Genomic DNA, 21,743 nt, shown 5'->3' on the forward strand with positions numbered 1-21,743 from the left:
CACCACCTCCAGTGTTTACATGGACCAGGGTCTCAAAATCTCAAACATTTGTGATCTTATGATTCACAGTATTGACTTCACAGTTCTCCAAGCATATAGCCCACAGACATAGAGCACGAACAGCCACAATTAGGCGTTTTAAAAGCTTAACTGTCCTTAAGACGAATTTTAATGGTTTAACATTGAAGGTGAGACACCTTAATCCATCTCACAAACATTGCTAATAACATTTAAGTATAATTTAGTGTCCTTTAGTGTTTCGATTATCAAACTGATTCAAAATAGGTCACGAAAATGTGAAGCGTGAAGGAGCCACAGAGGAAGCAACACGTTCTCGAGCCCAAAGGCGCACAGATGTGCCAGTTGATGCTCTCAGCTGCTAATTTGGCAATGATCTGCACTTCGAGGACAAGTTTTCTGAGCTCGGCCCACGTTCTCCGCCTCCCGTCAGATGGCTCATCCTTGAGTCAACAGCAATTACCATCACTCATCCGCACTGAGGAGACTTTACTGCTAGATTACACATGTCAAACAAGACGACGGGAACCATCCAACCCCAAACAAAGGCAGAGGCTTTATCCTCGGAATAATTACAACGGGGACCCATTAGAGTGGATTATAATTGGGGCCTTGAAAATATTAAATGACCTTTCACATTTACCTGCGGCCGCCCGAGTGGAGGAAACGGCAGCAGTTACCGACAGCATATCAATAATCAGGCCTAATCTTTGTTACGACTGGGGACGGAATCGTAATGATGAGCCAAGCCGGGTCTTTAATGGACACCTGGTAAAAAGTAATGACGCTCCGGTTATATTTTAAGGAGGCGGGGGGACTGGCGAGCTTGTTTCTCATTAGGTATTAAATAGATTAAGATTTCAAAATGTACCATCATCAAAAGTATTATCTAATTACCGAGTTCAGCGAGCGAGGCAGAGCGGAGCGCGATATTAGGGGTCTGCCGCACGGGGGGACGGGTGGCCTGATTTATGCACAAATAGATTCCACTTCTATTGCGATGCGGTAATTAGGGATTTGTCAGGAAATCTGACCCTCTTAGGTAGAAATTACTTTGTATAATACGAACGGCGGAGCACGGAGCTTCTTCGACGCACATAATTTCACTTGATTATTTATACATCAAAGGGAATCGGTCATGGATGCAGAATAATATTCAAGGAGGTGGAGGAAGAAAGACGGCGAGCCGCCAGAGGAAGACGGAGAGGCGAAAAGGGAGGGGGGGGGATGCGAAGATGGGAAATGCGAGAGAAAGAGAAAAGGAGGGAAGAAATTATCCGTATACAAACACTCTCTCATCTAGACAAATGGATAGGGGAGAGGGAGCCAAAATTTTCATAGCGCATTTTCCTCTACTACAACTACTTTCAAACTTTGCATATAGATTGCCATGGCATTTCCAGCTGTCAAATTTAATTTTGCTTTAATTCTTCACGGCCCGGTCAGGGAGGGGCCAGAGAGTGCTGACAGCCTCTTTCCCCTTCGGTCCAGGTGGGAGGCGGGTGGAACCGGGATCAATAATGTGTCCTTATGAGAAATTACACCTAATGCTATTGAGTATGCATTTGAGGCCTCTGTGGGATAACAGGCTAATGAAATGCCATTTCTAGCCATTAGATAATATGCAGCCTCGGCCGCGGCCCAGGCGGAGGAGAGGAGCGCGCAGCGCTGACAGGGTTTCGGGAAGATGCATTCAGCGGCCGAGCGGAAGAGATGGATCTGTGATCTAATCCGATGGAGTGATGCAAGTGCCTTCCCGTAGTTCTTTAGGTCTATTCCACGTGCCAAAAAAAAGCAGAGACCACTAGTGTCATCGGCCTTAAAGCGTTAGTTCACCCAAAAATGAAAATTCTGTCATTAATTACTCACCCTCATGTTGTTCTAAACCTGTAAGACCTTCGTTCATCTTTGGAACACAAATTAAGGTATTTTTGATGAAATCCGGGAGCTTTCTGACCCTCCACAGCAAGGGCCCTTCCATGTGCAAGGCCCAGAAAGGTACCAAGAACATTGGCAAAATACAAAAAATTCTACTTTATTTAACAGTTCTTGTCCTCAGGGTCACCCTAGCTCCATTTTGGAGAGTATCATGACGCATGTGTGCGCTTTCCTCTAAACGCAAGAACTTTTAACGTGATCAGTGAGGGGAATAACGGCGATATAAATAAACGGCATTACTTTTTTCAGTAATGAGTAATTAAATTACTGTTTCCCCTGTTACAATGCCGTTACCGTTACTGACAATAAAAATGCGGCTTTAGTATAACTTTTGTGTTGAGTTCTTCTGAGGTACATTCTGGCTTATTCCTCTCAGTGCGTTTTCTTCCTGAAACGAAAAGTCAACATGAACTTGATGAATGTTCACGTTTGTTCACCGAGATCACGTCGGCGTTCACCAACATGTTCGCGTATCTCGCATGGATGTTTAAAATTTGAAAAGCGGAGCCACTTGGGGGCATGATTACATTGGAGATGAGTTTAGACGGAAAATACTGGAGCTTGCGTTGGTATCATACGGATTACTTTATCAAAAATGTTTTTATTTTTTTTTCGAAATGGCTTCATTCAAAAGTAGACATTTCAAGCTTTTTACACATATATTTCTCATATCTGTGAGTAATGTATTCACAGAGATTCAGGTTTTATTCATGTGTCTGTGAAGAGAGGTGACGAAGACCATGACGGAAAAGCGCATCCTGTTAATTTTCTTTATTTTACAAAAGCACATTGTTTTCTTGTTACTATGGCTAGACACAGTTTCAAGAAAAAGGTCATCAAGAAAAAATGAGACGGACCGCACCGGAGGGTTTACCAGTGTTGCTGCGGGATGTTTTTCATGTCCGCGGGTGGAAACGTCCCTCAATAACGTGATATTTAGCAACTGGAAGGTGTCTCTCACATTGTCCCACAGCAACATTAAAATGGTGTAGATTAGTGTACAATATTTTATTCATTTAACATATGTAATATTGGGGGCATCCAAGATATCTGAACAGTTGGAAAAAACATAATAGTTACTTTCCCTGGTAATTAGTTACTTTTATAATGATTATAATGAGTTACTATTTGTAAGAAGTAACTATAACTGATTACTTTTTTAAAGTAACATGCCCAGAACTGGTCGTGATAATTTTCAAAATGGCGCTAGAGTGACGCAGAGCAGAATTGTTGAACACAGTTGTTATTTTTATTTTATTTCCACACAGAAAGTATTCTCATACCTTTATAAAATTACGATTGAACCACTGATGTCACATGGACTGTTTTAACAATGTTCTTAATACCTTTTTGGACACTGAACGTGGAAGGACTCTTGCTGGTCAGAAAGCTCTCGGATTTTATCATAAATATCTTAATTTGTGTTCAAAAGATGAACGAAGGTTACGGGTTAGGAACGACATGAGGGTGAGTAATTAATGACAGAATTTTCATTTTTAGGTGAACTATCCTTTAAAATCTAAATCAAAATATTGTCCAACAAACTGTGAAGTATTATATACTACATCTTTAGGTTGTATTTATGTAGTTAATGAGTATGCATCTAAAATAATTCTATATTAGTTTGTTAGTACTCAGACGTCTGCTATTTTATAACCAACTAAAGCACTTTGTGGTGTACGATACATTCGTCTGAATGTTTCATGAGAGTGCGGAGATCGTTTAGACATAATTTGTCACACAGCGGCAGCACAGAGACCTGGAAAGAGATCAAGCCATGTGGAGACATTAAAACTTGAAGCCTTATGAGGAACTCGAGTAATTAGTGCAAGAAGGAGAATGATAAATTGATCATTTTTTTCAGATCAAGTCATTCTGAGAACAATATGTGTGGGGAGGGACGTACGGTTCAAATATATTTGATGGATTTGAAAAAGGCCTATGGGAAATTTTAATGGATAAAACTGTTACATTTCCCCAAAGGAAAAAAAAAAAACTTGCGGTTGTAAGAACGCATTGATCCACCAATGAAACTTTAATGCATCGATTATAGAATCTAAAAATCAATTATAATTACCACATTAATATCCAATGTACTGTGTGTTCAATCATTTTTAGTTCACACAAATCCCCATTCTACATCTGGCATGGACACATTTAAAGGAGAAGCTCACTTTCAGAACAAAAATTTACAAATAATTTACTCACCCCCTTGTCATCCAAGATGTTCATGTCTTTCTTTCTTCAGTCGTAAAGAAATTATGTTTTTTGAGGAAAACATTTCAGGATTTCTCTCCATATAGTGGACTTCAATGGTGCTCATGAGTTTGAACTTCCAAAATGCAGTTTAAATGCAGCTTCAAAGGGCTCTAAACAATCCCAGCCGAGCAAGAAGGGTCTTATCTAGTGAAACAATTGGTTATTTTCTAAAAAATTGACAATTTATATACTTTCTAACCTCAAATGCTTGTCTTGTCCAGCTCTGCATCAACTTAAGTTCATGACAGTTAGGGCAGGTCGAAAAAACTGCAAAAATCTTTAACTGCAAAATCATCAATGTTTTACTTTTTTTTGTAAAGGGCGTTTGATCTTCTTCGCACTTTCACTTTGTAAACACTGGGTCAGTACTTCTGCAGCGATGTAGGATGATTTTGAAGTTGGAGAAGAAAATGAGATTGGGGTTTTTTATACCCCAACTGCCTTAAACCGGAATACACAGAATTGACGCAGAGCTAGACAAGATGAGCATTTGAGGTTAAAAAAGTATATAAATTGTAAATTGTTTTTAGAAAATAACCGATCATTTCGCTAGATAAGACCCTTTCTCGGCTGGGATTGTTTAGAGCCCTTTAAATCTGCAACTGCATTTTGGAAGTTCAAACTCAGGAATACCATAGAAGTCCACTATATGGAGAGAAATCCTGAAATGTTTTCCTCAAAAACAAACAAACAATGTCTTTACAACTAAAGAAAGAAAAACATGAACATCTTGGATTTTCCTCCTGCCAATTATCCCTCAAAATGCAGAGACAATCATAAGTATGCCAATACTAAGTTGATTTCTCAAAAAATATCATCACGACTAACGCAGTGTGAATTTGTCCTATTTGTTCAGTAGTCAACTTTTTTTTTTTTTTTGGGATTATTTTAGTGAAGTTAGTGGTTCTGGAACAAACACATTTCACCTTTATGAATATCCACGAAAATAAATATAAATCATACCAAAATGTGTGAACTGAATTATCCAATTGTTTTAACTTACACTCATAAGGCCTCCCTGGCTTTTAGTGTGGCCGAAGACTTTGTCCACTGTGCACTCCTTCAACGGGTAGATTCGCTGGCATGCAAACTTATCCCCATTGGTAGGATGTATTGGACTGCATGGTTTGGCCTGGAGCAGGATGTCAGAAAACAGGTAAAACATCTTGGGCTTTGCCTCCGTGCCTTTAGGGGGCACTGTCTTTAGCCAGCCTTCCCGAATGTACCACCTCCCTATGACGAGAAGAGATAACAGGGAAATGGATGAAGGACTTAGCTATTGTCTACCTCAAAAGTCAATTTCAAGCAGAGAATAAAAAGCAGAAGGTTTACATGACTTGAGACGGAAAAGAGACGACCAATCTCCCTTCTCAGTGATTGGCAGTTGCATGATGGAAACTAAATTAGATGCTGACATTTGGATAGATAAGATGAAATTTCATTCCTGCTACTGATTCCTTAATTGCCCCAGTGAACCTTGTGATTGCAGCTCTGGCGATAGCACGAGCGCGGCGCTCAAAATGGATGCTTTGAGCGACAGACAAGCACTCTATGATTAGCGGAGGGGTCAAGTAGGGGTCAAACCGCTTTTTAAAAATGCCACAGGTTTAATATGAGGCAACAACGAAGACATATTCTGTGATACTCCAGGGCGACATGTGCAGATTGGATTTAATGGTTTCTTTGGCTTCTTTAAATTGCTAACATGCGTTTACATGGTCAAGTTCTAGCAAGATAGTCATGCCTGTGCATCCACAATGCTAACCAGTGTACAAACTCAATAACAAGACACCCAGTGGCAAAAACATCAAGTTGTCCGCAGGTATTACGGTACAGAACCCCCACTTCCGTTTAATGTGACTCTGTATGCCTCTTCCTTGGTTTGGACTGACATATCCAAGGAAGGCTTCATCGGCTCAGTTCAAAGAGCAGGAACTTGGAGATCCCCCTCTTCATGTTGAACGCTTTCAACTTTCCCTGTCAAAGAGCACCTCTGCCCAGCTACAAAGGACCTAGTGGTTTGCAGGGCGCTAAAGGTTGCACTACAAAGCGCTCGGGGTCCTCCTGATGTGACCAAGCCAAAGACCCAGAGACACATAAAAGCATTTCTCGATTTGAAAGTGATGGAATGGCAAGTCAGATCATTGTTAATTTTGAGAAGGCTTTGTTGGATAGGTTACCCTTTCATGTCAGTTAAAAGGGGATTCAGGTGTTCATCTACAGTATTCAAAGCTCAGGAGCCCTCTTTAAAGTTTTGTTCTTATTCAGGTTACTCAAATTGTATGAACAATTGCGACTTTAAGGCCGAAACATATTCTACTTTGCAGACAATCCCACAATCACACGATGCTGGCTTCATTGCAGCAAGTAGGAGTAAACTGTCTTCTATGGTTATGGTGTGTTCATGTCATACCGTACTTACGGAAAGTCTGAACATTCCAAGACTACAAGCTGTAATTTTGAGTTTTATAGACCTTTTTCCTGAACACGGAAGTAAGTCCGACTTTGCATTTCCGGTCTGCATTGTTTCTAGTCACATTAGGGTATATTCCGAGCTAATAAACTAATGTTAAATGTTTTTAAAAAGCACATGGCTCCATAGCGCCATCACTTGGCAATGTCGCAATGACCGTCATTTGTCAGTGCCTCACTTTAATGTGTGTAGATGTCACCAATCAGCGGACGTTAGCTACATTAAAAACAGTTGGACGCTATTTGAATGGGTTCCTATAGAAACAGGAACAAAAAAGCATTCAATCTGACGTTAGAATTCGTAATGGCGGCGCTCATCGTTTACTCAGGAAAAAGGTCTATAAGGACATGCGAATCCTCGTTCCAAGTCAGAATACTGTAATTATGGTAACTGGTAAATGGTGTGAATGCATCAGTTTTCTCTTTTAAGCCAACAATTTACAAAGTACCTGAGCAATTACATTGGATTAAAGGCACAATATGTACGTTTTCGCCGCTAGAGGCCGCATATTCAAAACAAACAGAGAAACAAATGCATTGTTTGATGAAACCAAGATTGAGTGTGGAAAGCAGCGGAGCTTTTAGCATGCCACAGTCGACCGCTTCCGCGTCTTCTGGTCATCATGTGTATGTAGGAAAAGCAGCACTGTTTTATTATACGTTTTAGTGTGTTGAAAGTACTGTTATAATGCTATTCTGTGTGTTCCTCATCTGTCTAATGAAATGCATAACATATTAAAGTGTCTTTGGGGTTTCCATCACTAGTTAAAGGGTTAGCTCACCTGAAAATAAAAATAGGCCCATTATTTACTCACCCTCCATGCATCCTAGGTGTATATGCCTTCCTTTTTTCAGACAAATCCAATCAGAGTTATATTAAAAAGTATCCTGGCATTTCCAAGCTTTAGAATTGCATTGACGGGTGTTTCTCTAAATCAGTCCAAAACAAAGTCCAATAAAGTGCATCCATCCGGGTGGATGACGTTGGCATTGCGAATGTGCTGGTGAGTCCCGCACAAAGCAACATTTGTTTACAGGAGAAAGGGAAGCAAAGTTTCCTTAGTTTAGAAAAGGAAAACCAATCTTCTCTTGGTTTGTATCAAATTCCTCCCACATTTTTCTTTACAAATCCTCACTTTGAACTTCTAATTCGTGACCGGTGCTGTTTACTTTTGAGCGTGCGCAAAGCCGTCGTCTTACGCCATCCGGCCGGAACTGCTTCCGTGTATAACCAGTCGGCGAAAGTTAGATTAAAGTGATTCTTACGTTTTAAATATGCATATTTTTCTTACAAAAATGCATCAATTTGCTACAGGAGGCCTTTATTCACACCCCAGAGCCATGTGAGGGATTTTTTATTATGAATGGATGCACTTTATTGGAATTCTAAAGCTTGGAAATGTCAGGATAATTTTTAATATAACTCTGATTGGATTCGTCTGAAGGAAGGAAGTCATATACACCTAGGATGCCTGGAAGGTGAGTAAATGATGGCTAATTTAAACTTTGTGTGTGAACCCTTTAAAATTTCTTATTTCTCTGGATTTTAACATTCTTTGAAACATTTGGGATAACATAAGTACACAAGTCAGCAAAATACATGTTCTAATGATTTTTGGGATATTTTGGATGATTTTACAGGTGGTTTGTTTCTGGCATATATAGGAGGGATATATAGTAGTGGCATGCAAAGGGCATGGAATGGTCTCATATTTCGCTCTCTGCCTTTCTATTACGCTCTGCAGGCCGGAGTTTCGGCTTGGCCCTCGGAAAGCTGTGGTGGCGGCAACGTCCTGCTGAGGACTCCAAGGAAACAGACAGTCTGTCTGCCGTATCAATGTCCCATTGATTCAAGCTTTGCGTCTGAGAATTACACTGCCCTTATCTCCAAGCCGGCCACTTAATATTGTTCAGGGGCTCCGAAGCCTCTCATCTGTCAAGCATCACTTTCGTTAGGGCACATCTGAGGAAACGAAGGGGTTGGGTGAGATAAGCCGGGTTGGCCTGGTTCGGTTCGGCCTTCTGAAGTCAGAAAAAGTGCAAGTGGAAAAAAGGAAGCCTTATTGGACAAGAGAAAGGACCTCGGTAGAATTCTAGAGTCCTGGAAAAACAGGATGAGAGGGTTTTTTTTACACTCTTCCTACATCCGGCGCTGTGTGAAATGAGCCCAGTGCTCGTTGGGTATTCATCGCCAGCCTCCCAACCACCTTTGTGCACACACACACACACTCTCTCTCGCTCCCTTTCTCCCAGCTTCCTTTTTATCTGCCGGCCCACAAGATGAGGAGAGGCGCTAATTGGTCCTGGGGGAGATTGGCAGGCCAAGGCATTCACGACAAGGCCCTCTCTGTCTTTTTCTCTCTCTCCCCATTCCTTCTCCATCTCTTTCTCTTTTGTTTCACACGTGGGCATTCTCCCTTGGGATAAATAAGAAGGAAGAAAGGACCTCCACTCCACAAGTAGCACAAGAGAAGAAAAGACGGAAAGAACTGACTTAAGGCACACTTTCCCTCCGTTACCAATTAGCGGCGAGAACTTGTCGATAAACTCAGTTAATTCTTTGCGATTGTGCCTGACGAAAACAAAACCGCCCGCTATCGCCTCTATTGATTATGGGCAAACAGCTGGGTCTCTTTTAAACAAGACTACTTTTCCACACTCTTCCACCTGACCTCCTTCATCCGCTTAACTCTCTGGCTCTCCACGGAGCTCTGGGAGATAAAAAGAATGGAAGATCACAGTCTCTAACCTGGAGTCAGGATTCTGGTCTTTCGGCCCTTCAGCTGTTTCTGGACTCTGCGCAGCTGCAGGTGGTTCTCATGGCTGCGAGCGTTGTCCTGGATCCGCTGGGCGACCTCTGAGATGGCTTTCACTGCCTCTGCACCGAAAGGGCACATGGCATGAAATAGCAGAAGGGACTGAATGGACACATAACCAAACTCTGCAAGCACAACAAACTAAACACAACACTAAAATTCCTCATGCCAAACACACACTGAAAGACCGAAGCTTGTCACACTGCGTGCATTTAAAGACAGTTTTCTGTCATGCTGTTAAACACGTGACTAATCGCAGATTAGGTGCATCAATTATGAAATCACTGTTACGTGCTTAAAGAGACAGTTCACCCATGAAAATTCTGTTAATTACTCACCTTCTTATCATTCCAAACCCGTAAGACCTTCGTTCATCTTCAGAACACAAATTAAGATATTTCTGATGAAATCCGAGAGCTTTCTGACCCTGCACAGTTAGTAACGTACCGCATTCAAGGGCCAGACATTTTGTGTGCAAAGAAAACAAAAAAAGCTCTAAGAATTAATCAAAAACATCTTAATTTGTGTTTGAAGATGAACAAAGGTCTCACGGGTTTGAAACAACATGAGGGTCATTAATTAATGACAGAATTTGTATTTTTGGGTGAACTATTCCTTTAACAACATGGAGGAAGTGCTTTTCAAAAGTTAAACACCACTTCACAATGCATTACTCTCCTATTTCACTCTTTTGATGCTAATTAATTGGCTGTCACTTAATGCATCTCTCAGGCTAGTCGAGACACTCAAAATGAAATTTCAAACCATTTTCTGACATCAAAAAGCGTCAAGCTTCAGTCGTGCGTGTTTGGCGTAACATCTAAGGTTTGTTTACAGATACATTACGGATGTTTAGCAAGAAACATGTTCAAATGCATTTTTTTGTTTGTACTAATGGCATTAGTATAAAGCAATCTATGATTTATTGCAAATGATAACAATATATGCACTTCTTGAAGAGTGTAGTGTTAAATCATTACAATAACTATAATTTGATGGTTGCACGAAACAGCGGCATGGACTGAACAGACACGTATGCAGACTGTACAAGTAAAACAAACTAAACACAGCACTAAAATTCCTCATGCCAAACACACACTGAAAGACTGAAGCATGTCACACTGCATGCATTTAAAGACACCGTTTTCAGTCATGTTGTTAAACACGTGACTAATCGCAGATTAGGTGCATCAATTATGAAATCACTGTAACTTACTTAAAGAGTTAGTTCACCCAAAAATGAAAATTCTGTCATTAATTAATCAACCTCATGTCTTTCCAAACCTGTAAGAGCTTTGTTCATCTTCGGAACACAAATTCAGATATTTTTGATGAAATCCGAGAGCTATTTTTGTTTTCTTTGTGCACAAAAAAGCCTTGAACATGGTAATTACGTTGCTGTCTACGAAGGGTCAGAAAACGCTCAGATTTCATCAAAAATATCTTAATTTGTGTTCCGAAATGAACAAAGCTCTTACAGGTTTGGAAAGACATGAGGGTGATTAATTAATGACAGAATTTTCATTTTCGGCTGAACTATCCCTTTAACAACATGGAGAAAAGTGCTATTTGAGAAAGTTAAAAACCACTTCACAATGCATTACTCTTCTATTTCACTCTTTTGATGCTAATTAATTGGCTGTCATTTATTGCAGCTCTCAGGCTAGTTGAAATCTCAAACCATTTTTTGACATCAAAAAGTGACAAGCTTCAGTCTTGTGTGTTTGGCGTTACTTATGTTTGTTTACAGATACATTACGGACATTTTTTTTGCGTGTACTAACAGTGCAAATGCAAATCTATGATTTATTGTAAATAATAACAATATGCACTTCTGAGAGTGTAGAGTGTTAAATCATTACCATGAGTGAATAATTTGATAGTTCCGCAAAAAGAATACACATAGTTACAGTAACATGACCTATTTATGCGATTTTGAACTTATTATGAGCGTCAAACGAGTAATACAACAGCATGACACACTAATAAGTGCACACCCATAGGCGTTCATGCATTATGCAGACTGCATTATTGCATATGATAATAAGTTTGTTTTTGGCCTCGACACAATGTTTGATTTCACCATCAACCCCCTGGAGAAAGATGAGGGTGCATTAACACATCCAAACGCCACTGATTGGGTGAAGACCTTGCCATAGGATGTTGTGCTAGCCATCAAAAGCGCAAGGCCTACATACAGCAGTACTTCATTTGAAACTATATTTCTGTCTGTCTGCTAAAAACGGTTTCGGTCTGAAACAGAATTCAGCGGTTCATTGGTTTATTGGAAGCAAGCTGTGCAACATAAAAGCGCCAAAACGTGATCTAAATAATGTAGAGCGAACTTGTTTTCAGAGTTTGAGATTTTAGTTTGCAACTCAAATTTGAGAGAAAACATTTCGCCCGGAATTCATTAACTAATGTAGACATCATCAACTCATTAAGAGGAAAAAAAGAGCACAAACAAGCAGATGGATACTCATTTTAAACCCAGCTTTGGTCTTATTGACTCTAACAATTCAGACAATGAACACAGCGCTCGGGGCGTTCGCCTCGTAGTAAAATAATCACAGCCTAATTGAGTCGCTTATCTTTAGAACAATTACAAGCAAAACCAAACAAAGTGACTGTTTAGAGATGACTGGGCCGTCTCGCAGTCCTTCCCTTTTAAGAAAACCCTCTCTATAATTGTGTTTCAACAGAGCTACAGCTGATGCATTATTAATACCATCTCATTCCACATTCTGCGAACACTTTCTCTCTGTCTTTTTATTTTAGACATTCAGTATGTTTAAACAGAACTCGGACTGAGGAGCTCCGGCTGAGTTCTCGAGTGTTAACTTTTTTTAATTAACCTTTGACGGTCGAGTTCGGGAGATGCTTGGCTGTAGGGAAACATAGAAGCTGGCGTTTAAAACGACGAACGGCGCTTAATATGATAATTAAAACAGCAGCGTTTCGCTGCACACGTGAGCATGTGTGATGAGAAAAATAAAAGAAATCAACACACAAAAAGAACTGCAAAACAACAGCAAAGCTACTTTGCTTAATCAGATACAATATAATTTGTCTGGGGTTGTTTTTAAATAATTCCCTTTACAATACGCCCAGGCCGATTGAGGAAACTTTTTCAGTTTCTCTCTCTCTTCCTCTCCAAATGAAAAAAAAAAAGCACGAATGAGCTTAAAAAGCAGCTCTAATGAGAAGAGGAAGAGGCAAATCTGGATATGTACCTTCATCTTAGAATCAGGGGCTGTTTTAATTTGTAAGCAAAAGCAGCAAGCAACCAATGAGATTTTAATTGATACACATAAATAATTCCTTGTGTAAACTGGCTCTTAAGTCGGATTCGCTGTTTATTTGACGATAGAAATGAGTCATTATCGGGGCTTCTGTTGATGCCGGAGATTTTATTTATTTATATTTTGCATGGTTGATATCCTCTGATCTGGTCCCTATTAATTATGTCAAAACCCACATCGAGAATTTAAACTCACGTTAAGCTTTGCCGTACTTTCATCCTCGGCGAGCAAAGCCACCCGGTGACAATAACAACGTGCGAGCGCTACAACAGTGGCCCAGAGTTGTTCTTTGTCACCCTAACAAAGACAAGGGAGGCTGTCTTTTCGGCTGCCAGCTTAAAAACTTTTCTTCCCTTTAAGACGCGGGTTTGTTTTGGCACCGTATGAAACGACTGCAGCATTTGCACCTTCTTCAACAGGCCATGGTATCCTCCGCAATGCTTATCTCCGCAATCATCACAAACACGTCGAGTGATCTCTTTTTAGGTTGCTCTGTAAGTGACAAACTAGAGTGGAAAGCAAATTTGACAAGCATAACAAGTGTGACTTTGGGTGAATGTGATTCCGCAGCTTGATACAGATCCTGACAATAAACAGATAATAAAAGGGAAAAAAAATCCAGACAGGCTAAACCCATCAACATTTTTGTCACAGAGCGCTAACAGGATAAGAGAGTGTTTGTCGAATTGCGAGACGGCGGTGCCTCTTACTTGAAAGCTGCTGAAACTCCGGGTTGTCTGGACCGGTGTTCTCTGTCAAGTCCCTCAAGAAATGCTTGTACCTAAAAAAGCAACAAATAAACAAAACACGGCACAGGCTTAATGCAATGTTTCTATAAATACACGCAAGCGTGTCAGGGTAAGCAGGTCGGACAAGCGCTGTCATCCAACTCGCATTAAGACGTTTAAGAAAGAAAAGCTTGCTTTTAGAAAAAGAATAAAGCCATTCAGCTGACAAAATTACACTAATGTGCTGTATTTCTGCTTCCTTTTTTCCATTGGATGGAAAAATAAGACTGTATTTTCCTCAGTCAGGGTCACGCAAACTAGCACGCCGGGTCGAGCTTTACATTCACCTCTGCTCAGGAAAAAATAAAATAAAAATTAAGTATTGATTATCATGCTTTTCTCCTCTGATGACACAAAAAGGTTATAAATGGCTGGGCGAATCAAGGGCCCAATTAAGGAAATGACCCCTATTGCAAGGTGAGGGCCAAATTTGAGAGAGGAGAAAATTTAATGGTAATTCATTTCATGTTTCAGGGATGGAGATAAAGATAGAGCGAGTCTTAATGCCAGAGATTACAGTTCACTTAAGCAGAGCTCCAGCGACTAGAGACATCAAAGGGCCTCTTTCAAATGAGAAGGCTCTCAGAAAAAAAGTTCGACTCTGTGGTATCGTCACAATTGGGAATACGACTCTCTACAGTTTTCTCTACTTTGATTGCAGTGGAAGTTGAAAAAAAGTTTTGGAGGGAGCGCATTAGCATTACACAGGTGTACGCAGGCGGTTAATGTGGCAATCAAATATGCATTTTACGCAATATGCATTAAATATTATATGCGGTCATTAGACGCAATGAGATTTATTTAATGCTGGGAGCTTTATTAATTGTATTCAAAGTGAAAATACAGGCAAAAAGAGAAAAAGGATATGCGATAAAAAGTAAGAGAAACTGTTCATTACGGTTTTACTTTGTAATGTGGTATTAAAATTAAATGGAAATAAAAATAAATAACTTCTGACTTTCTGATCATTTTAATGCTATGCGCTGCGATTAAAATGCTATAAAAAAAATTGTCAAAATAAAAAAAATTGCAATATAAATAAAACACTAATAATAATAATAATAAACATTATATCATTATTATTTATTATAGTATTTTATTTTTATATATTTAGGCATCAAATTGTTCAAATGTACTATTTGAAAAATAGAATTAATCTGTAGCAAGCATCAAAATGAATTCCAAATTACATTTTACTTTAAGTGAATATTATATTACATTACATTATATGGCCTCACGTTGCTATGATGCATGAAAGATTACATTAAACAGTGTTACTTAATTATTTAAATAATTTACTTTAAGTGAGCATTAGACTATTTAAAATGTAAAAATAAATTATATTATTTATTATAATATTTGTTATATTATATTTGTTATAATATTATTTATTATAATATTTGTTATATTTAGGCATGAAATGGCTTAAATGTACAATATGAATTATATTATACAAATGAATTAACTTAAAATTACATTTAACATTTAAATTATTAGCTTTTTAAAGCTTTTCTTTAAGTGAATATTATATTATATGAATTATATTATATTATGGCATCAAACTGTTATTATGTAAAATATAAAAAATTGAATTAATCTGTAGTAAGTATCAAAATTAATTCAAAATTACATTTAATTGAATATTATATTCTATTATATATTATTATTTAGGCATCACAATAACACAATATGAAATATTACATTTAACAGTGTTAAATTAATTAATTTAAGTGAGCATTAGATGATTCAAAGGTAAATATTTTTTTGCAAGTATCAAAATAATTTCTAAATTATATTTTAAACATTATTATTATTATTATTATTATTATTATTATTATTATTATATATGTGTGCTTTAAGTGACTTTAGGTGACTATTATATTATATTTTAAGGCATCAAGCAAGCATTAGATAATTTAATGTAAAAAAATAACTATATTATTTATTATATTACTTTTTGTGATATTTAGGCATCAAATTGTTAAAATGTACAATAAAAAATTAATTAATCTGTAGAAAGTGTTCTTAAAGTGAATATATTATATTATATTATATTTTATATTGAGATATCACATTGTTATATAAAAGATTACATTTAACAGTATTATTAAATTATTTACTTTAGTGAGCATTAGATAATTCAAGGGTAAAAAAAAAAAGTTAATTTTTTTAAATAATAGGAAAAATTTAAAATCCAGTAATGTTCTAAAATAAAAAGACCAATAATTTTTATGTATCATTTATCCTTGTACAAAAAGGATGAAAGGACTATATTTTCTCCCTAGTGATTTGATTTTATCATGAAAAATGTTAAAATCAGTTAACAATATTCAGCAGCCCATGTGGCCTAGGTGATGTCACTGAAGAAGGGAATTCGCTTTAGAGGAAGAGTAAGACATTACATTTTGATACAGTATTACTTCAACCCAAATATTCTTCACAACAAGACCGATTTTGCCTTCACAAATACATTTCAGTGCTCACAAAATATTTCTGGCACCGAATCCCGCGTCACGTCCACCATTTTAGATGTTGTCAGATAAACTGGGGCATCTTTAGTCTGTCTTAAACGTCCTCTCAACTCCACCGTGGCATCTTTCTTTGGTGACTCAGCCCGATCCCCGCGGGCTGAAAAGTTAAGCTGGAATCTTTGCGTTCCCCGAGAGCCGTGCTAAGCGGCGGAGCAGGGGCCTTTCTAATTGGAGGAGTGTGAAGTGAAGATCGTTGCAGCCGTAGTCTTTTTCCCTGCGGCCATGTCGAAATTATGTAAACAGTGGTGGCAGCCGCCAAGACGCCCATGTCACCCATCACCCGTGACAAGCACAGAGGGGGGTAGAGGAGCACATCCTTTAAACTCCACTTCTGACGAGAGATTTTAAGAGGGTTGAGACTACAAGGCCAAAGAGAGAGAGGGAGAGGAGGAAATGGGGACCTCTGACTCCTCCTTTTCGGCCCTCCCACCCTCCCTCTTAGGAGTTTAGAGGTGATTTGATAAACAGTTTCAGGCAAAACAGTCAGGATGTGTATTTATTCACAGCAGGGCTTGTGGGATACCCTGCAAAGCTTCTCGTATTAAAAGCTGAGGCTGAAAATCTCAGCATGTGCTTGCTCATTTATTCTATTATTATTTATGATAATTTTGCCGTACGCAAGCATTAAATGTCCTCACCCTGATTGCATTTTAGATCCCTGCTCTTATGAAATATATTCAAGATGTAAAAATCTAATATTTAACAAAATTTACCACAAGGAACATCTGTAAAATTTGAATAAAATCATAAAAAAAGTACATTACTCATAACTAGCAGGAATGGATTAATATGCAAAAAATAAAATAAAATAATAATAATAACAATAATAATAATAATCCTTATTATTCATTTTTAATACTATTGTTATTATTAATATCAACAAATAATAATAATAATAATAATAATAATAATTATTATTATTATTATTATTATTATTATTATTAATAATAATAATAATAATAATAATAATAATAATAAGTATTAATATTAATGGACTAATTAAAAATATACAAATAAAAAAACAAATATTAATAATAATAATAATAATAATAATAAATTATTATTATTATTATTAGGATAACAACAACAATAATCATTATTATTATTATTATTATTAATAACATTATTATTATTCATACATTTGATTAATTATTATATATTATTTCAATAATAATAATAATAATAATAATAATAATAATAATAATAATAATACATTATTAACAACAATAATAATATATTATTATTAATTATTAATAATAAACATTTTAAATAATATTGATTATCATTATTAATCATTATTATTAACAACAACAACAATATTATTCTTTTTGGATATCAATAAAAATAATCATTATTATATATTACTATTATTATTTTATTAACTATAATTATTATAATGATTAAATTATTATTTTAATTTTAATAATAATCTTTATTAATTACTAGTAATAATAAAAATGTTTATTATTATGTATTAACATATATGCAATTACTTTTATTAAAAACTGTTTAATAATAATCATATTATTAATATCATTATTATTAATAATTGTATTAGTTATTATATATTATTATTAATAACTATAATAATTATAATAGCAACAATAATAATTTAATACATTTTAACAATAATCATCTTTATTATTAATTACTAATAATACCATTTATTACATTATTTTACTTTATTACAAACGTGATTCACTAATAATTGTAATTATTATTCATTATTAATAATATCAATATTATTAATAAATTTATTAATAATTAGTTATATAATAAAAATAATAATAATAAATAATAATTATAATTATTATTATAATACTATAATTATTAATTATAATGTAACGATTAATAAGTATAATTATTACTTATAATTTATAATAATTATGAATATATGTTATATTATACTAATAATGATTATTAATATTATACTACATAAATATGTTTTGTAAAAACTGTTTAATATAATAGCCATTAACTGACATATAGCTAATATTAAAATCCTATACTATTCTGTCTAAATAAATTACATTTATTTAAAATGAATTAAAAGGACAGTTCACCCAAACAATAATTATAAAATTATAATTTGGCTGCTAATACTCCACTATTCTCAGTCTCAAAGCAACATGAAACCTGAAAAACCTCAGAAGAGATTGCTGAGGATGAGATGTCAAACACTCCATCCCCACCTAAAAAGTACTTGTGGCAAATGGGTGCTCCCTTAATCTATGAGTTCAGGGGGGCACGACGACCTTGGACTTCATTGACGACTGCCATTGATTTCTGTCTGTAAGTGTCTCGCTCTTCGTTCTCATTGCTCCTTATATCCCGAACGCGTCGGTTAAAGCAGACATATGGGTGCCAGGGCACTAAAATGCTCATAGCAATCACTTGGGAGGAAATGAGATGTTTTTTGTATGAGGACATCACAAGTTGATTAAAAGTTGAACTTTGACAGACAAGGATGTGAATATGTGCGCATTACAGCAGATGTGAATCCATCCTACTTTATCTCTTAACTTTCCTATTTGTTAAAATTATTATTTTTTTATATTATGTAAGTGCAATTCTTGCCAACAGTTGCTAAGGTGTTTCGAGGGATGTTTTAAAACATTGCTATGTGGTTGCAAGGTACATAAACATTTCATAATAATTATATGCAAAGTATAATACTTGGGTTTGGCGTTTTGAAATAGCATATACACATATTTTTATTTTAATAATTGGGGTTTAGATTTTGAAAGACCTAGTAATAATGATGATATCTTAGCCAAAAAGATAAACATTATTATTAATAACATAAGAAATTCCATAAAAGTTTTTAAGAGTTTTTAAAGAGATTTTTAAGAGTGTTGAGATTATAAAATAAATAAATAAACTTTTTAATCATCCTGTTAATAAATAAATAAATAAATAAATTAATTAATTAATTAATTTTAAGAGGGTTGAGAATTCAAAATAAATAAATAAAGTTTTGAATAATCCTGTTAATAAATAATTGAACCAATTAATTTATGATGGTTGAGACAAAATAAATAAATAAATAAATAAATCTCTTTTTCAGAGGGTTGAGAATACAAGGCTAAAGAGAGTGAGATATATATTTTTTCTTTTTTAAATTTTTATTTTAATAATTGGATTAAGTTTTGAAATCTCTAGTAACTGATAATGATATCTCAGCTAGAAAGATAAATATCATTATTAATAAGATAAATAAATTCAAAAACAGTTTTAAATCCTTCTGTTTAAATAAATAAATAAATACATTTGAAGACGGTTGAGACTACAAGGAGAAAGAGAGTGAATAATATTAAATATTAATATTATTAAATATTAATAATATTATCTAAATATTATTATTAATAAAATAATAAGAAAAATATTTTTTGTCCTTTTTTATTTTAATTTTAATAATTGGATAATAATTTGAAACATCTAGTAATAATGATGATATCTTAGCCAAAAAGATAAATGTTATTAATAAGTTAAATAAGAAATTAAAAAAAGTTTTGAATTGATCCTGTTAATAAATAAATAAAGTGGGTTGTGACTATTAAATAAATAAATAAATAAATAATACATTAATTTTTAAGAGGGTTGAGACTAAAAGGCCACAGAGAGTGAGAAAATTATTTTTTGTGTGTTTTGCATTTTTATTTTAATAATTGGATTTGGGGTTTTGAAACATTAAGTAATAAAGATAATATCTTAGCCAGAAAAATTATTATTATTATTATTAATAAGACAAATAAGAAATTCAAAATCGCTGTTTAGATACTCTGGTTTTCTAAGTTTAATGCTTGGGTTTGGTTTTTTTAAAAATGAAAAATAAAAAGATAAATCATCTTTTTTTTAACTAATTATTATAAATTAAATTAGAAATAAGAAATTTAAAATCGCTGTTTAGATACTCGGGTTTTGTTTTGTTTTTTTAAATGAAAAATAAAAAGATATATATTTACTAATTATTGGATAAAAAAGAAAAGAAATATAACAATAAAAAATAAATTGTTGTTCTGATCATCTGCAAATATTCAGAAAAAAAGTTTTGAATTTATCCTGTCAATAAAAAAAATAATAAAGTGGGTTGAGACTATTAAATAAATAAATAAATTATACATTCATTTTTAAGACGGTTGAGACTAAAGAGGCCACAGAGAGTGAGATGATTTTATTTTTTACATTTTTATTTTAATAATTTGATTTAGGGTTTTGAAACATCTAGTAACAAAGATGATATCTTAGCCAGAAAGATAATTATTATTAATAAGACAAATAAGAAACTGATACTCGGGTTTAATAATAATAATATATTTTTTTTTTAAATAAATATTCTAAATTAAAATGGATAAATTCAATATAAAAATAAACTGTTCTGATTATCTGCAAATATTCCGAAAAAAGTTCTCTACTTTAAATTAAAAAAAAAAACTCGGCCTACAAACAGCCTAAACGAAACCTAACTAAACAGGCTTTCTGAACACGGGAAAAACTAGAGCAGCAGCGTATTACTCATTAGAAATGAAAGGAAAGAGGAAACCAAACAAGCCCCAATTAAGCCTCCTTCTATTAAAAGGCACTTAAAAAGAGAAATAATCTCACTTCTTTTTCTTCTTGTCTCATCTTGTAGTAACAAATACATTACAGGCATTATCAGCCACGAATGCCCTTATTAGGGGATCTAATTAAAGCGGCAGAGTAACAAAAAAGGGAACGGCCTAATGAGCATTATTAAAGCACATTCCAAACAATGTAAACGGAACTCGCTCGTTTAGCTGCCCTGTCCCACTCATTAGCGCGCAAAGCAAAGAGAAGATAACGAGACAATAACGTAATTTGAACCGTATTTATAACAGTTCAGATATTCTAATGAAGAGGAGTGCTAGAAAGCGTCGCTGGCCTAGTTACCGGCGCGGACGCCTCGCCGCGCTAATTCCTTTGTAATATGCAGATGAAACAAGCCTCACGTTTTCATTCTCTTCCTTCGGCCCCCCCGCTGCAGCGGATACGCCGGGGTCAGCCCGTTGTTACGCGCACATGTCAGCGCAGCAGAGGCAGGAAATATCTGTCTAATTATTTGTCTTTAAATACGTGCATTAAGGATTCAAATTCCTAATTAAGAGACAACAGCCACTGTCAGGCTCCTGCATGGGTTATTGAACACGGCGTTGGCTGTTGCATAATTACTGCTCTTTAATAGCTGCAAACGTACGAGCACATCGGCTCTCGAGCCCCCAAGACGTCGCCAACTTCTGCAATTAAATTAGGACTCAAATGATAACAAAATGCATTTCGTGTTCACAGTACTTTGGGATTGTATTCTGTGACTTTTCTATGATTGCATGGAGTTTATGGAGAAATGAAAGGTCTGTCATCATATCATTTCAAAACTGTATTTATTTATTTATTTTTTCTATTTTGAAGACATTTTTTAAAGACTGTTTTTGTTAATGGGGTCTAAAACAATGTTAAAACACTGACTTTTATCACATATGCTGTAAAAAATGTTTTCCATTGTAAATATAAAATAAATAAATGATACACTTAGAGATTATATTAAGATTATTGGTATGTTTAAGAAGAAAATACTATTTCAGTTTTTCCTTTATTAAAAGA

At 35.3% G+C, this 21,743-nt stretch overlaps 1 protein-coding gene across 1 annotated transcript in view; it reads right to left on the reverse strand.

Annotated features, from left to right (window-relative positions):
* arhgef39 (Rho guanine nucleotide exchange factor (GEF) 39) overlaps nucleotides 1-21,743 on the reverse strand; it is a 49,683-nt gene that overhangs the window by 9,958 nt on the left and 17,982 nt on the right. The window contains exons 3-5 of the mRNA XM_073837745.1: nucleotides 13,516-13,586; nucleotides 9,437-9,565; nucleotides 5,219-5,448 (exon numbers count right to left, since the gene is read on the reverse strand). Coding sequence (XP_073693846.1) covers nucleotides 5,219-5,448; nucleotides 9,437-9,565; nucleotides 13,516-13,586 — 430 coding nt within the window. The remainder of the gene's footprint in view (nucleotides 1-5,218; nucleotides 5,449-9,436; nucleotides 9,566-13,515; nucleotides 13,587-21,743) is intronic.

This window comes from Garra rufa, chromosome 4 (assembly GCF_049309525.1).
Source record: "Garra rufa chromosome 4, GarRuf1.0, whole genome shotgun sequence".
NCBI lineage: Eukaryota > Metazoa > Chordata > Actinopteri > Cypriniformes > Cyprinidae > Garra > Garra rufa.